This window comes from Diabrotica undecimpunctata, chromosome 5 (genome assembly GCF_040954645.1).
Source record: "Diabrotica undecimpunctata isolate CICGRU chromosome 5, icDiaUnde3, whole genome shotgun sequence".
NCBI lineage: Eukaryota > Metazoa > Arthropoda > Insecta > Coleoptera > Chrysomelidae > Diabrotica > Diabrotica undecimpunctata.
In genome coordinates, this window is record NC_092807.1 from 56,701,415 (window position 1) to 56,718,277 (window position 16,863).

General features: G+C 31.7%; 1 protein-coding gene across 1 annotated transcript; it reads left to right on the forward strand.

Moving 5' to 3' along the window:
- Window positions 1-10,321: 10,321 nt before the first annotated feature.
- LOC140442205 (uncharacterized) lies at window positions 10,322-15,437 on the forward strand. Its single transcript, XM_072533283.1, has 4 exons — window positions 10,322-10,510; window positions 10,838-11,552; window positions 12,076-12,609; window positions 12,850-15,437. The coding sequence occupies exons 1-4, from the start codon at window positions 10,322-10,324 to the stop codon at window positions 15,435-15,437; spliced, it is 4,026 nt and encodes a 1,341-aa protein (XP_072389384.1).
- Window positions 15,438-16,863: the final 1,426 nt, after the last annotated feature.

Genomic DNA, 16,863 nt, shown 5'->3' on the forward strand with positions numbered 1-16,863 from the left:
TTTTCTGTATAACTGGATCTCTCTCTTGTTCTTCCCTTATCTTAGTAGGTGTCCAGTCGTCGTTGACAATCGTCGTTCTTAGCACTGCTGCTTCCTTGGATTCCGTTTTGTTGCAGTGGGAACACTCTGCTGGGCATGGCCTTCTGGAAAGAGAATCAGCGTTTCTGTGGCTAACTCCGGCCCGGTGCTCAATCTTAAAATCGTATTCTTGGAGTCGTTCGATCCACCTGGCTATCTGACCCTCTGGATTCTTAAACTGCATCAACCACTTAAGGGCGGCATGGTCGGTTCGGATTAGAAACTTTCTGCCATAGAGGTATTGGTAGAAGTGCTCTACTGATTTAACTACTGCTAGAAGTTCTCTTCTCGTGACGCAATAATTCCGCTCAGGTTTTGAAAGGACTTTACTAAAATATCCGAGGACTCGTTCCTGTCCTCCTTGAATCTGAGACAGCACTCCTCCAATTCCCACGTTACTTGCATCCGTATCTAAGATGAACTCTCCTTCTGGCAGTGGATACCCCAAAATTGGTGCTGTTATTAAATGCTTTTTCAACGTTTCAAAGGCATTTTGGCAGTCTATATCCCAGCGGTATTCTCTTGCTTCCTCTGTAAGTCGCGTTAATGGCTTAGCGATATCTGCAAACTTCTTAATAAACCTCCGGTAGTAAGTACATAGTCCAAGAAAACTTCTCACTTGATGTTTGTCAGTTGGTTTTGGCCATTCCTTAATGGAATCGATTTTTCCCTTATCCACGGCCACTCCTTCTTTACTGACTATATGACCCAGATAATTGACTTTACCTTGAAATAGCTGGCACTTCTTGGGGTTTAGCATCAATTGGGCAGCTTTAAGTCGATTAAAAACGTTTTCTAAATTCCTCAAATGATCTTCGAATGTCTCCCCCAAGACGATTATGTCATCTAAATAAACCAGGCATGTTTTCCAAGATAACCCTCTCAACACATTTTCCATAAGCCTCTCAAATGTCGCAGGAGCATTACAAAGTCCAAATGGCATAACGTTGAATTGCCACAATCCAGATCCTGTGGTGAAGGCTGTCTTTTCTTTATCGACTGGGTCCATTTCTACCTGCCAGTATCCAGACTTCAAATCTAAAGTAGAAAACAATTTACTTCCAGCCAATGTGTCCAATGTGTCATCGATCCGAGGCAGAGGATAACTATCTTTCTTGGTAACGTTGTTCAGCAAACGGTAATCCACACAGAACCTCGTCGTTCCGTCTTTCTTCTTAACCAGGACCACCGGAGAGACCCATGGACTCGTAGAAGGTTCTATCACCCCGTCTTTCTTCATTTCCTGAACAATCGTTTCAGCTTCCTCTCTCTTCGCCTGTGGTAATCGTCGAGCTGTTTGACGAATTGGCTTAGCATTACCAGTATCAATTTTATGCTTAACAACGGTAGTTCTTCCCGTCTTTCCTCCTTTCGGTACGAAAATATCACGATACTGCCGAAGAAATTCCCTTAATTTCCTTTTCTCCATCTGATTTAGAGACTGTCCTGCAACCGCAACCATTTGGTCGAATTTGTCGTTGGAATTATCAGATGTTGTCGCCTGACGGATTATGGATGTCACAGGTACACAAGTTCCTACTTTTGTCTCTTTCTTTATGGTCACTGGGTAGTCGTTGACATTGATAAGTCTCACAGGAATTTCTTTAGCCGAAGTCACCAATTCCTTTCCAATTATGATTCCACGGCCAACCTCATCGTCGTGGTTCCAAGGCTCCATCATAACAGGTCTCCCTTCGTCCACAATTCCCCGTAGCCGCGCTACTATGATCGTTTCGCTTCTCGCAGGCACGACTGTATCTTCTGTAATGGCTGCTTGCACAGTGTTGTCATTATGTGGATGGAGAAATACCTCCTCGTTGCCAACTTTGATTACCTTATTCTTAAAATCCAATTGGAATCCATGCATATTCATTACGTCCATTCCTAATATAACATCCTCTTCGATGTCAGCAACTATAACAGTATGGACGAACTTTTCTGCTCCAATTCCCAATTGTACCTGGATTTCTCCATGAATGTTGGCATTTTCACCTGTAGCGGTCCGAAGTCGCAACCTCGTTGATAACAGTTTCTTACGGCTGTTTATAACTGTTGGACGTATAATGGTTCTGGTCGCTCCGGTATCCACCAACAACGTATGTCTTTTACCATTTATTTCTCCATCTACATATACACTATCTTCACGACATTTCAAAGAAGCTATTAGTATGAGAGGGTCTTTGGAAAAGTTCCGGGTCGAAGCTGCTCCCTTAAAGCCGACTCGTTCTGGTTTTCCTGGTGGTGAGTTTCTTGATTTTATGGTCTTCGTTTTCTTGCATGTAATAATTTTCATCATTATAACGAGCTGGTCAAGTTTATCTTCATCTCCTTCCTCTTTTACAGTCCTAACTTTACTGTACCCGCCAGAGGCCTGCGTAGCTGACTCGTATTCGAGGGCGGCGGATAGGACATCAACCAGCGTCTTGTGACGAGCTAATCGTAGTGTTCTCTGCATTTCATGATCACGAAGACCATCAATAAACGTTTGAACGGCCAACTTTTCCATCATGTCTTCGGGAGCTGTTGGATAAGCATATCGTACTAATCTGGCAATATCTACTTCATATTCTTGAAGAGCCTCATCTTTCTTCTGTCTACGATTTTTAAGCTGTGACTGATATACATGCTCCAAATGTTCGTGGCCATATCGCATATTTAACCTCTTCTTCAGTTGTTCGAAATCATCGGTCTCCTCTACGGCTATGGTCTGAAGCACATCTAAGGCATCTCCTCGAAGGGCGAAAGTCAGGTTTACAGCCTTTTCTTTTTCAGACCATCCATTCGCTCTTGCGGCTGATTCGAACTGTTTCATGTAGTTGTTCCATGATGATTTTCCGTCGAAAGTTGGGACTTTAACATGAATAGAACCTCCACTTCCTTCAAATTTCGGCCGTGTCTCCAACTTAAATTTCGTCTCGTCTTCTTTTATCTCCACTGTAATCGGATTGTTACCTCTCTCTGCTGTCCCTGTTTCCTCCATCTTCTTTTCCATCTCTTTCCATATCTTTTCTTCGAAGGCTAACATATCGGCAGCAACTTGGTTTTTTAATGAAGATATTCTATCGTCCAGGGCAGACATCTCAGAAGTGACTTTAGAGATTTCCGAAGAGATGTTAGCAGAGACTTTGCTTTCCAGCGAAGAAATCTCGTTAGAAACTTTGTCTTCCAACGAAGCGATGTCGCCGGAAACTTTGGCTACATCACCAGAAACTTTGGCTACATCAGAAGAAACTTTCGAAATATCGTCAGAAACTTTGTTCTCTAATGATGCGATGTCACCAGAAATTTTCGAAATCGACGAGAGGACAGCATCATGTTTGTCTTCAAATATATAAGTCTCTGGATCTAGTCCTTCTTCTAGCAAAGCGTTCTTTAGTCGTTGGACTAACTCAGCCTTTTTTCCGGTAGAAGCTAATTCTCTGTCTTCTAGATGTCTTCTTAAATTAGTCACTGTCAGCTCATAAATCGTCGTCATTTTCACAATTTATTTTATATTCACTTGTATTATTATTATAAGTCTAATTTATGTTCGATCTCACTTCTGCCACCATTTGTTGTGAATTTATTAAAAGGTTCAATATTTATAACACTTACGGATTTAATTTATTTCTTTATTTATATTAACTTATCTGACAATAATTTATTATATCCGTACGTAACAAATTCGCGAGCGCGGGTCTTGAGAATTAACTGGCCCTCCATATAAAAATGTTGTATTTATATACGAAATCCTGATATACTAGAACAGCATCGAAAGATCGCATTGTCTTGCATCGAAAAATCGAGAAGCATCCAGTTGGATGATTCACCATAATTTGAATCTAGCTCCTTCGCCAAAATTTCTACAATAGAACAGAATTATTAGTGAATAAAAACATGTTTTAAAGGTTAAAACTATGACTCATATTTTTACGTAACAATAATAATTGAAAACACAATTGAAAGCTCGAGAATAAAAAAACAGTTAACCAATAGCCCTATTATTGACTCCAACCCATCCAAAACAGTTATATATTTGTTCCAAACGAGTCACAAGTACTTCTTTTTTCTTATTCTTGTAGAAAAATATGGGTTTTTTCGATGACATCCGAAACGATTATGGGCAATCTACAGTCAGAATTCTGAAGGATTGGACTAGAATTACCATCAAACTTGCTGCTTTACACAATCAAAAGACCTTTTTGTTGAAGTGTAGATCTAATGGATGTTTCCCTGGACATGTTACAAATGGCCTAGTTAATGTAAATTCCCTTTTACATCATCGGACTGGGAATATTCACCATGATGCTTGGAAATTATGTGACAGGTTTGGAAGAAATATTATTAATTTAGAAATTAAAATCGCTTTTGCTGATATAAACTTTTTTGAAAGAAAATTACATGAGTTACGTACCAAGGCCTACAATATCTTAAATTTCCACACATTTAATGAATTTAATCGTAGACAAAGACTTAAATACAACACAGAATTTCATAAAATCAAAAAAATACAAATTAATAAGTTCAATAAATTAAAAATAGAAGCTTTTGATAAGATAAAATTTCAAGAAAAATGGTTTAAAAATCTAACATCTATTCATTTTCCTTTTGAAATTAAAAAATTTTTAGCATTAGGACCTAAATTTTCTTTATGTCCTTCCAAATCTGATATTAGAGTTCCTAATTTACTTTCTGATATTGAATCAATAATCAGACCACTTAATGATAGTCAAAAGGATGTTGTTAGATCTAAATGTACAAACGTTATTACAAACTTTTTGCATAAAGAAGTCAAAGATCATTTTTTAAATAAATACTATATGCAAACAAAACTTTTTCTTAAAAACCATCCTGAAATTTATATTGTTAAAAGCGATAAAGGTAACGTAACTGTTGTAATGTACAAAGAGGATTATCTACAAAAAACTGGAGAACTCTTAAATGATACTAAGTATTACACTACACTTGGAAGGAGTCCTGTTTGTACTTTGCAACAAAAAGCAAATTGTCTAGTATCTAAATTAAACATAAAGAAATTTATTGATAATAAAAAAGCAAAAGAGCTCAAAATTTATAATTCTATTGCTCCACGGTTCTATGCTCTGCCAAAAATACATAAACCAACTTTATCTATGAGACCAATTGTTTCATCTTTATGCCCTCCTAATGGACCAATAGCACAGCTCCTCACTGACATCTTAACTAATGCTTATAATTTAAACAACAATTTTTACATTAAAGATTCATTTGATTTTAGTTCTTTCATTAATAATTTCCAATTACCACAAAATTATGTTTTAGTTAGTTTTTCTATGCTCTGCCAAAAATACATAAACCAACTTTATCTATGAGACCAATTGTTTCATCTTTATGCCCTCCTAATGGACCAATAGCACAGCTCCTCACTGACATCTTAACTAATGCCTATAATTTAAGCAATAATTTTTACATTAAAGATTCATTTGATTTTAGTTCTTTCATTAATAATTTCCAATTACCACAAAATTATGTTTTAGTTAGTTTTGATGTAACATCTCTTTTTACTAATTTGCCTTTAGATTTAATCATAAGTAGTGTTGAAAAACATTGGAATGAGATTTCACAACACACTAATATTGACTTATTACATTTCAAAACACTTATCAACTTTGTTTTTGATTCTAATATTTTTATATTTAATGGTGTATTTTATAAACAAATTTTTGGTAGTCCTATGGGATCTAGTCTTTCACCCATTCTAAGTAGCTATGTCATGGATGATGTTATCAGTGATTGTATCAGTAATTGCACTTTTTTCATTCCTTTTATTAAGAGATATGTAGATGATTTAGTTTTGGCACTTCCTAAACACAAAATTCATGAAACAGTCAACATTTTCAACAGTCATAATCAACATATACAATTCACAGTTGAGGAAGAGGTAGATAATTCTCTACCATTCCTTGACATGAGAATTGTAAGAAATACAGACAATATGTTGAAAACCAGATGGTTCAGAAAACCCATATGTAGTAATAGATTTATAAGCTATTACTCTCACCATCCAAATAAGATGAAAATGAACCTTATAACAGGATTAAAAGAACGTGTTTTAAAACTTTCTCATCCAGATTATCTACAGGAAGATCTTCAATTATTAAAAAATATTCTAATTGAAAACTCTTATCCTCCAGATATGCTACATAGGATGCTTTTTTCTAATATTGGTAATATAAATAACTTAACACCATTTTTTGCTCAATCTCAAAACATTGTATCTAACAATCAGAACATCTATTATCATTCACTACCTTTTATACCATCATTAACACCTAAATTAATACAAACACTAAAGGTTATTGACAATATAAAAATAGCAACAAAGAACATTAAAACTATTTCATCTTTATATTCTAAAACTAAATATCCTATAGACAAATTTGAAAAAACGAATTTAGTATACAGCATTAGTTGTACTCAGTGTGAGGCTGAATATGTTGGTGAGACCGAAAGAAATCTTTCAAATCGCATTATTTCTCACAAAAGTGATTGCAGAATTAAAAAACCATCTTGTGCTTTAGCAGAACATGTAATCGATAAAGACCATATTATGGATTTTGATAACATTAAAATTTTATGTAGTGAAAGTAATAAATTTAAAAGGACTTTTTTGGAAATGGTTTGTATTAGCAAAAATGGTAAGAGTTTAAACAAAAGATCTGAAATTCAAAATTTAAGCAAAATTTATAATTATATTCTTTCTTTATGATTTATATATAAAACTTGTAAAATGTCATATTTAATTCTCCATATATCTGTCACATTCTTTCAGACATCTGTCAACGGTGAATAAATCTTCTTCTTTTTGTTACTAAACAAAAAAGAATGTTTAAACGAAGTTTTACTTTTGGCAATATAATTGTCAAAAATAAAAATTTTATGTTGGCATTTATGACATTGAGGCTATTTGTAATTGGTTGCTATTTGAACTTATTTATGAATTTAATTATTCTTATATTAAAAAAATGTTTTCAAAATTATAAAAATTTTTCAGAGAAACATTTATTAGATAAAAACATTTTTGTATTAAATATTTTGAAGATGTAAGCAGTGATTTTTACTTACCAAACTAATTTTTATTTGGTAAGTTAACAAAAATTGTTTTTTCTTTTTAGTTCAACCTTGTAAGTATTTTGTCTTTTTAAGCTCTTGATAATAATTGTAAACACAATTGAAAGCTCGAGAATAAAAAACTAGTTAACCAATAGCCCTATTATTGACTCCAACCCATCCAAAACAGTTATATATTTGTTCCAAACGAGTCACAAGTACTTCTTTTTTCTTATTCTTGTAGAAAAATATGGGTTTTTTCGATGACATCCGAAACGATTATGGGCAATCTACAGTCAGAATTCTGAAGGATTGGACTAGAATTACCATCAAACTTGCTGCTTTACACAATCAAAAGACCTTTTTGTTGAAGTGTAGATCTAATGGATGTTTCCCTGGACATGTTACAAATGGCCTAGTTAATGTAAATTCCCTTTTACATCATCGGACTGGGAATATTCACCATGATGCTTGGAAATTATGTGACAGGTTTGGAAGAAATATTATTAATTTAGAAATTAAAATCGCTTTTGCTGATATAAACTTTTTTGAAAGAAAATTACATGAGTTACGTACCAAGGCCTACAATATCTTAAATTTCCACACATTTAGTGAATTTAATCGTAGACAAAGAATTAAATACAACACAGAATTTCATAAAATCAAAAAAATACAAATTAATAAGTTCAATAAATTAAAAATAGAAGCTTTTGATAAGATAAAATTTCAAGAAAAATGGTTTAAAAATCTAACATCTATTCATTTTCCTTTTGAAATTAAAAAATTTTCAGCATTAGGACCTAAATTTTCTTTATGTCCTTCCAAATCTGATATTAGAGTTCCTAATTTACTTTCTGATATTGAATCAATAATCAGACCACTTAATGATAGTCAAAAGGATGTTGTTAGATCTAAATGTACAAACGTTATTACAAACTTTTTGCATAAAGAAGTCAAAGATCATTTTTTAAATAAATACTATATGCAAACTAAACTTTTTCTTAAAAACCATCCTGAAATTTATATTGTTAAAAGCGATAAAGGTAACGTAACTGTTGTAATGTACAAAGAGGATTATCTACAAAAAACTGGAGAACTCTTAAATGATACTAAGTATTACACTACACTTGGAAGGAGTCCTGTTTGTACTTTGCAACAAAAAGCAAATTGTCTAGTATCTAAATTAAACATAAAGAAATTTATTGATAATAAAAAAGCAAAAGAGCTCAAAATTTATAATTCTATTGCTCCACGGTTCTATGCTCTGCCAAAAATACATAAACCAACTTTATCTATGAGACCAATTGTTTCATCTTTATGCCCTCCTAATGGACCAATAGCACAGCTTCTCACTGACATCTTAACTAATGCTTATAATTTAAACAACAATTTTTACATTAAAGATTCATTTGATTTTAGTTCTTTCATTAATAATTTCCAATTACCACAAAATTATGTTTAAGTTAGTTTTGATGTAACATCTCTTTTTACTAATTTGCCTTTAGATTTAATCATAAGTAGTGTTGAAAAACATTGGAATGAGATTTCACAACACACTAATATTGACTTATTACATTTCAAAACACTTATCAACTTTGTTTTTGATTCTAATATTTTTATATTTAATGGTGTATTTTATAAACAAATTTTTGGTAGTCCTATGGGATCTAGTCTTTCACCCATTCTAAGTAGCTATGTCATGGATGATGTTATCAGTGATTGTATCAGTAATTGCACTTTTTTCATTCCTTTTATTAAGAGATATGTAGATGATTTAGTTTTGGCACTTCCTAAACACAAAATTCATGAAACAGTCAACATTTTCAACAGTCATAATCAACATATACAATTCACAGTTGAGGAAGAGGTAGATAATTCTCTACCATTCCTTGACATGAGAATTGTAAGAAATACAGACAATATGTTGAAAACCAGATGGTTCAGAAAACCCATATGTAGTAATAGATTTATAAGCTATTACTCTCACCATCCAAATAAGATGAAAATGAACCTTATAACAGGATTAAAAGAACGTGTTTTAAAACTTTCTCATCCAGATTATCTACAGGAAGATCTTCAATTATTAAAAAATATTCTAATTGAAACTCTTATCCTCCAGATATGCTACATAGGATGCTTTTTTCTAATATTTGTAATATAAATAATTTAACACCATTTTTTGCTCAATCTCAAAACATTGTATCTAACAATCAGAACATCTATTATCATTCACTACCTTTTATACCATCATTAACACCTAAATTAATACAAACACTAAAGGTTATTGACAATATAAAAATAGCAACAAAGAACATTAAAACTATTTCATCTTTATATTCTAAAACTAAATATCCTATAGACAAATTTGAAAAAACGAATTTAGTATACAGCATTAGTTGTACTCAGTGTGAGGCCGAATATGTTGGTGAGACCGGAAGAAATCTTTCAAATCGCATTATTTCTCACAAAAGTGATTGCAGAATTAAAAAACCATCTTGTGCTTTGGCAGAACATGTAATCGATAAAGACCATATTATGGATTTTGATAACATTAAAATTTTATGTAGTGAAAGTAATAAATTTAAAAGGACTTTTTTGGAAATGGTTTGTATTAGCAAAAATGGTAAGAGTTTAAACAAAAGATCTGAAATTCAAAATTTAAGCAAAATTTATAATTACATTCTTTCTTTATGATTTATATATAAAACTTGTAAAATGTCATATTTAATTCTCCATATATCTGTCACATTCTTTCAGACATCTGTCAACGGTGAATAAATCTTCTTCTTTTTGTTACTAAACAAAAAAGAATGTTTAAACGAAGTTTTACTTTTGGCAATATAATTGTCAAAAATAAAAATTTTATGTTGGCATTTATGACATTGAGGCTATTTGTAATTGGTTGCTATTTGAATATATTTATAAATTTAATTATTCTTATATTAAAAAAATGTTTTCAAAATTATAAAAATTTTTCAGAGAAACATTTATTAGATAAAAACATTTTTGTATTAAATATTTTGAAGATGTAAGCAGTGATTTTTACTTACCAAACTAATTTTTATTTGGTAAGTTAACAAAAATTGTTTTCAGTTCGATTGTAGCAGCGGAAGCGAATAGTTCTCTGTGGTATCGAAGTGCTAATTAATAGAGTTGTTGTTGTTTTTACCAAAAAATGGAATTAAATTCAGATGGCAGAGGAAATCCACCTGACAGAGGAAGGATTGACGATGTTGCTAGTAATATGGATTATGAAGTTAATGAAAAACAAAAGCAGTTTGAGGAAATTATAAATATTGATATTAATACACAATCAAAACAGGTACCGATAACAAATTCAAAAAACTTTTTACCAGATTATCAGGTAAGCAATAAAACAAATATTAATATAGGCCAGTCCATAATGCCAGAGGTGAAAAATAAATACAGTCAAGGTGACCAAGGTCCTTATTTTGTTTTTATGCAGAATAAGGAAGGTAACATTGGCCGATTGCATCGCATAGCGACAGCACGATTAATTTTAGGTGCAGTACCTGCAATTAAAGATAATATTGTTAATATTAATATTATAGGAAAAAATAAAATTAAAATTGAATGTAACACATATAAAAGCGCTAATATTTTAGTGGAATGTAAAAAATTAATAGAAAGAAATTACGATTTATATATTCCAAATTTTTTTACTCAAAAGAGTGGGGTAATTAAAGGGGTAGACAAAAATATTTCAGAAAACGAATTAAAAGATATTATTGTTCCAAGATACGGCAATTTTAAAGTAATAAACGTTAAAAGAATAAAGCGAAAAGAAAATGATCAACTGGTGGAGACGGGTACGATAGTGGTGTCTTTCAGAGGCCAAATGATTCCAAAACAAGTAATGATTGAACGAATGATATACCAAGTGGAACCTTACGTTCCGAGAGTAATACAATGCCTTAATTGCATTAGATACGGACACGTTACGTCACAATGTCGAGGTAAGAAAAGATGCAGCAAGTGCGGACAGGAACATGATTCAGATGTATGCGATTTAACAGATCCCACTTGTATATTATGTTTCGGAAACCATTCAGCATTAGATCGAAACAAGTGCGCTGAGTTTGAAAAACAAAAGGGCATTAAATATATAATGGCAAATGAAAATTTACCTTTTGAAGAAGCAAAATTAAAATACAGCAGTAGCTATAGGACAGTCCTGAATTCAACAAACACAGGAAATAGGTACACAGTGACAACCAAAAGAAAATGGAGCGAAGGAGCTCAAAATAAATCAGTTTATCCTTATTCAAAAGAACACGAAAATATACTGGACACTGCAAGCGCCTCTGCTTACCCGTCGCTACCAATTATAAACAACCCATTATATCAAAATCAAACAAAAATAGTCCAACAAAACTCACTAACTAGTAAACAAATTACTGATAATATAGTAACAATATTTAAAAATTTCTTAGACAAAAACTTAATTCCAATAGCAAACAAACAAATTTTAGACGACATTAAAAGTAATATAGAAAAAGTTTTAAATGGCCCTAGTAAATAATAAGATTTTACAATGGAATTCACGATCAATAGTGAACAATAAAGGCCATTTTGAAAAGTACATTTTCGAAAATAAATTCTTAGCTATTCTTTTAAGTGAAACTTGGTTAAAACCGAATTCAAAGATAAGTTTTTCCCAATATAACATCTTCCGTGAAGATAGATCAGATGGTTATGCAGGAGTAGCGATATTATTAAGAAAAAATATCAATTTTCAGAACAATTTAAATTTTTATAAAATAAATAATGTCATGTGCGTTGCAGTACAGATTAAAATAAATAATAAAATCTTAAATTTATATTCCATTTATGCAAAACCCAAGTTATGTGTGTCAAAAAACGAATGGGTTAAATTTTTTATTAGTTTACAAAAACCTTTTTTAATAGGGGGAGATTTCAACTGCCATAATAAAATGTGGGGCTGTGATGTCACCGATCAAGAAGGTCTTTATCTTTTTGAGGCTATGGAGGAATGTGGACTTAATTTCCTAAATGATGGGTCAGAAACATTAATTCGTAGACCTATGAATTTAAATAGATCTGCTATAGACTTAACAATTTGCTCTAGGGATATTTATTACAAATTTAATTGGCACACAGAAACTTTGAGTCTGGGTTCTGATCACTACCCAATAGTAATAGAATTTAACCATAATACTGATAATAACGTTACTAATAGTAATGATGTCATTGAAACTAATGATATATCTAGATCTAGAATTACATGGGATATTAAAAAGGCAGACTGGGCTTTCTTTACCTATCTCTTAAACAATGAAAAGAATAATAATATATCAGATGGTTCAGAGCAAGAATATTCCACATTTTGTGACTCAATCAATTTAGCTAGTAAATGCTCTATTCCAGAGAGGAAAAGGGGGCCCAATGCAAAATTTAATAAACCATGGTGGAATGATGATTGTAGGAACGCTATAAGACAACAAAAAGAAGCTTTTTTGCAGTTTAAAAGACTATCTAATTACGATAATTATTTAAAATACCAACAAGCAGAAGCTTATAAAAAAAGAATTATTTTAGGCAGCAAAAGAGCTTCTTGGAAAAACTTTTGTAATAGTTTAAATAAAAATACACCCATTAGCAAAATATGGAAGGAAATAAGAAAATTAAAAAACGTTTATAACCCTCCCAATAATCCGATAGTTGTAAATGAGTGGACAGATATATTTTTTAATAAAATTGCTAGACCTTGGGTTATAGAAGGAGAAATTAATCACAGGAACCCTACGGATAATAGACATGAAAATGACGAAGCAAACACAGACAACATATTTCTCACACAAGCATTTAGTCTGGAAGAATTAAAGAACTGCCTAAAAAGACATAATAATTCAGCTCCAGGATTAGATGGTATACACTATAGTATGTTGTATAATTTACCCATACATAAGAAAGTTCAACTACTAAATGTAATAAACAATATCTGGATGAGTATGGATATACCACGTGCATGGAAAGAGTACATTATAGTTCCAATTCTTAAGCCACACAAATCACCAAACTGTCCGGATTCGTATAGAGGCATTTCTCTATCATCATGTGTGTTAAAAACAATGGAAAGAATGATTAAATGTAGACTAGAATTCTGGTTAGAAAAAAATTCTAAAATACCTGCAACACAATTCGGCTTTAGAAAATCATGTTCTACGATGGAAAATTTAACGCACTTAATACTGGATATATATAACTCATTTTCCGTCAACAAGTCGGTATTTGCTACATTCATAGACATAGAAAATGCATATGACAATGTGAACCTACAACTTCTATACCACAAAATGAAAGAAATCGGACTGCCAGATATACTCTGCTGGAAACTTCACCAACTTTACATCAATAGAACTCTTTATCTTCAAATTAATAACAAACTAATAGGACCGAGAGTTTCAAACATCGGGTTACCTCAAGGGAGCATCTTAAGTCCAATATTATACACTATTTACACAGCTCATATAGGTCAAAGCATAATTACTAGCAAACAAGGTAAAATATTACAATTCGCAGATGATATATGCATATATGTAGATCAATTGGAAATAGAACAAGGCAGTAGTAAAATAAATACAGTATTTAAACATCTACAAGAAGACCTAGATCAAATAGCATTAAACATATCTACCAAAAAAACACAAGCTTGCATATTCTCCCGAAAACGAAACATTCCAGAAGTAGTGGAGTTGCAAAATGTCTCGTTTAAAGTTCAACCTAAAGTTAAATATTTGGGTATTATACTGGATAGGAAAATGATTTGGAAAGATCATATTGAGTACATCGTAGCAAGAGCTGACAAAGGGTACAATGCGTTACGAGCAGTAAACTATACAACCTGGGGAGCAGATCCCAACATAGCATTACTAATGTATAGATCATACATAAGATCAATATTAGATTACGGATGTTACTTTTACAATCAAGCCGCCAAAACCCATCTTCAAAAAATAGACATCCTTTCAAATAAATGCCTCAGATTATGTATAGGAGCTTTGATGAGTACTCCAATATCAAACCTAAGCGTAGAATGTAATGAACCACCACTATGGTTAAGAAGGAAAACTATGTGTGAAAAATTTATAACTAAAATGATAACTAAAGAGAGCATAATATGTAACAACTGCCACAAACTTTATATAAATGACCTAACCACTGAATACTGGAGGAAAAAGCCAACATTACTTCTTGCCGAAAGTTACAATAGAATAAGACAATTTAAAAATAAGCTATACACATCAACTCTGCCATCCATGTTTCAGATAAATCTAAACAATATACCAAACATACAACCAACCTACATGAGAGATTACTCGAAATTTCCAGTTTACTTAAGGAATGCCATGTTTAATGTGGATATAGAAACTTTATTTCCGGAACATTACCAAATTTATACCGATGCCTCAAAAATGAATTCGAGAGTGGCCGCTGCCGTGTGGGACCCTAGGACAAGGTATAAAGAGGGTATACGACTTAATGAAAATTTTACAACATTTTCAGCAGAACTTATTGCAATACTGAGAGCAATGCAGTATATAAGCAGTATAAACAATAACGAAGAGAAATTTCTAATCCTTACAGACAGCAAAAGTGCTTTACTTAAACTGGAAAGTTTGAAGGACATATCAAACTACATATATATTGACATTATTAAAGCATATATCGCACTTAGGGCTAAGGGCAAACAAATATCATTTTGTTGGGTAAAAGCTCACTCTAATCTTAAACACAATGAAATAGTAGATACTCTAGCTAAGAAGGCCACCGAACAAGAAAATGAAAGTAAATATAAATTAACATTAAATGATGTTTACGCTAATATTACCAGCAATAAAACCAAAACCTGGCAACAATGGTATAACAACTCAACTAAAGGGCTATTCTACAAAAACATACAATTAAATATTCCAGCTAAATCATGGTTTAATCATTACCACAGCGAAAAAATCGTTGTTTCATACATATGCAGACTTAGATTTGGACACTGCCTAGTTCCAGAACACAAATTTAAAATAGGTCTTAGTGATAGTAATCTTTGTGAATGTGGTGAGTTAGGATCTGCAGAACACATGATACTAAACTGTAGACTAAAGATAATAGAAATAAATCAATTCATGAATCAAGTATATAGAGAAACCAATATTACAAGACCTTTTAATCTAAAAACAATATTATCTAGTTTAGACGAACGTGTATATGAGATCCTAATTAAACACATACTTAATATAAAATTAAAATTGTGAACTATTAATACCTGTGTTTATCCCATTTGTTTACCTATCTTTCCGTGGTCTAGTCTTGTGTTTGTGCATTGCTCTGAAAGACCCCTGAGCAGAAGTACTCCTTGTTGACATTCCTTATAATGTAATTTAAAAAAAAAAAAAAAAAAAAAAAAAAAAAAAATGAATAAATGAATAAATGAATAAATAAATAAATAAAAAAAAATAAAAAAAAAAAAAAAAGAAATTAATAAAAAAAATACAAATAAAAAAAAAAAAGAAAATAATAATAAAAAACACACAATAAAGAATAATGTTGAATAATACTAGAATATATTTTATGATATAGATATATCTATATAAATGTGTAATATTGTATGATTGTAGCTGAAGATTAAATTATCCATTTATTGTTATAGAATCTAGGTATATCTTTAAAATACAAAATCTTATTTTAATAGTAATATGTGACATAAATATCTGTAGAGCAAAAATAAGTTCGGCTAATGGATTAAGTCCACAGTCAGGAAATTCGATGACACACACACACACAAAAATTGTTTTTTCTTTTTAGTTCAACCTTGTAAGTATTTTGTCTTTTTTAGCTCTTGATAATAATTGTAAACACAATTGAAAGCTCGAGAATAAAAAAATAGTTAACCAATAGCCCTATTATTGACTCCAACCCATCCAAAACAGTTATATATTTGTTCCAAACGAGTCACAAGTACTTCTTTTTTCTTATTCTTGTAGAAAAATATGGGTTTTTTCGATGACATCCGAAACGATTATGGGCAATCTACAGTCAGAATTCTGAAGGATTGGACTAGAATTACCATCAAACTTGCTGCTTTACACAATCAAAAGACCTTTTTGTTGAAGTGTAGATCTAATGGATGTTTCTCTGGACATGTTACAAATGGCCTAGTTAATGTAAATTCCCTTTTACATCATCGGACTGGGAATATTCACCATGATGCTTGGAAATTATGTGACAGGTTTGAAAGAAATATTATTAATTTAGAAATTAAAATCGCTTTTGCTGATATAAACTTTTTTGAAAGAAAATTACATGAGTTACGTACCAAGGCCTACAATATCTTAAATTTCCACACATTTAGTGAATTTAATCGTAGACAAAGAATTAAATACAACACAGAATTTCATAAAATCAAAAAAATACAAATTAATAAGTTCAATAAATTAAAAATAGAAGCTTTTGATAAGATAAAATTTCAAGAAAAATGGTTTAAAAATCTAACATCTATTCATTTTCCTTTTGAAATTAAAAAATTTTTAGCATTAGGACCTAAATTTTCTTTATGTCCTTCCAAATCTGATATTAGAGTTCCTAATTTACTTTCTGATATTGAATCAATAATCAGACCACTTAATGATAGTCAAAAGGATGTTGTTAGATCTAAATGTACAAACGTTATTACAAACTTTT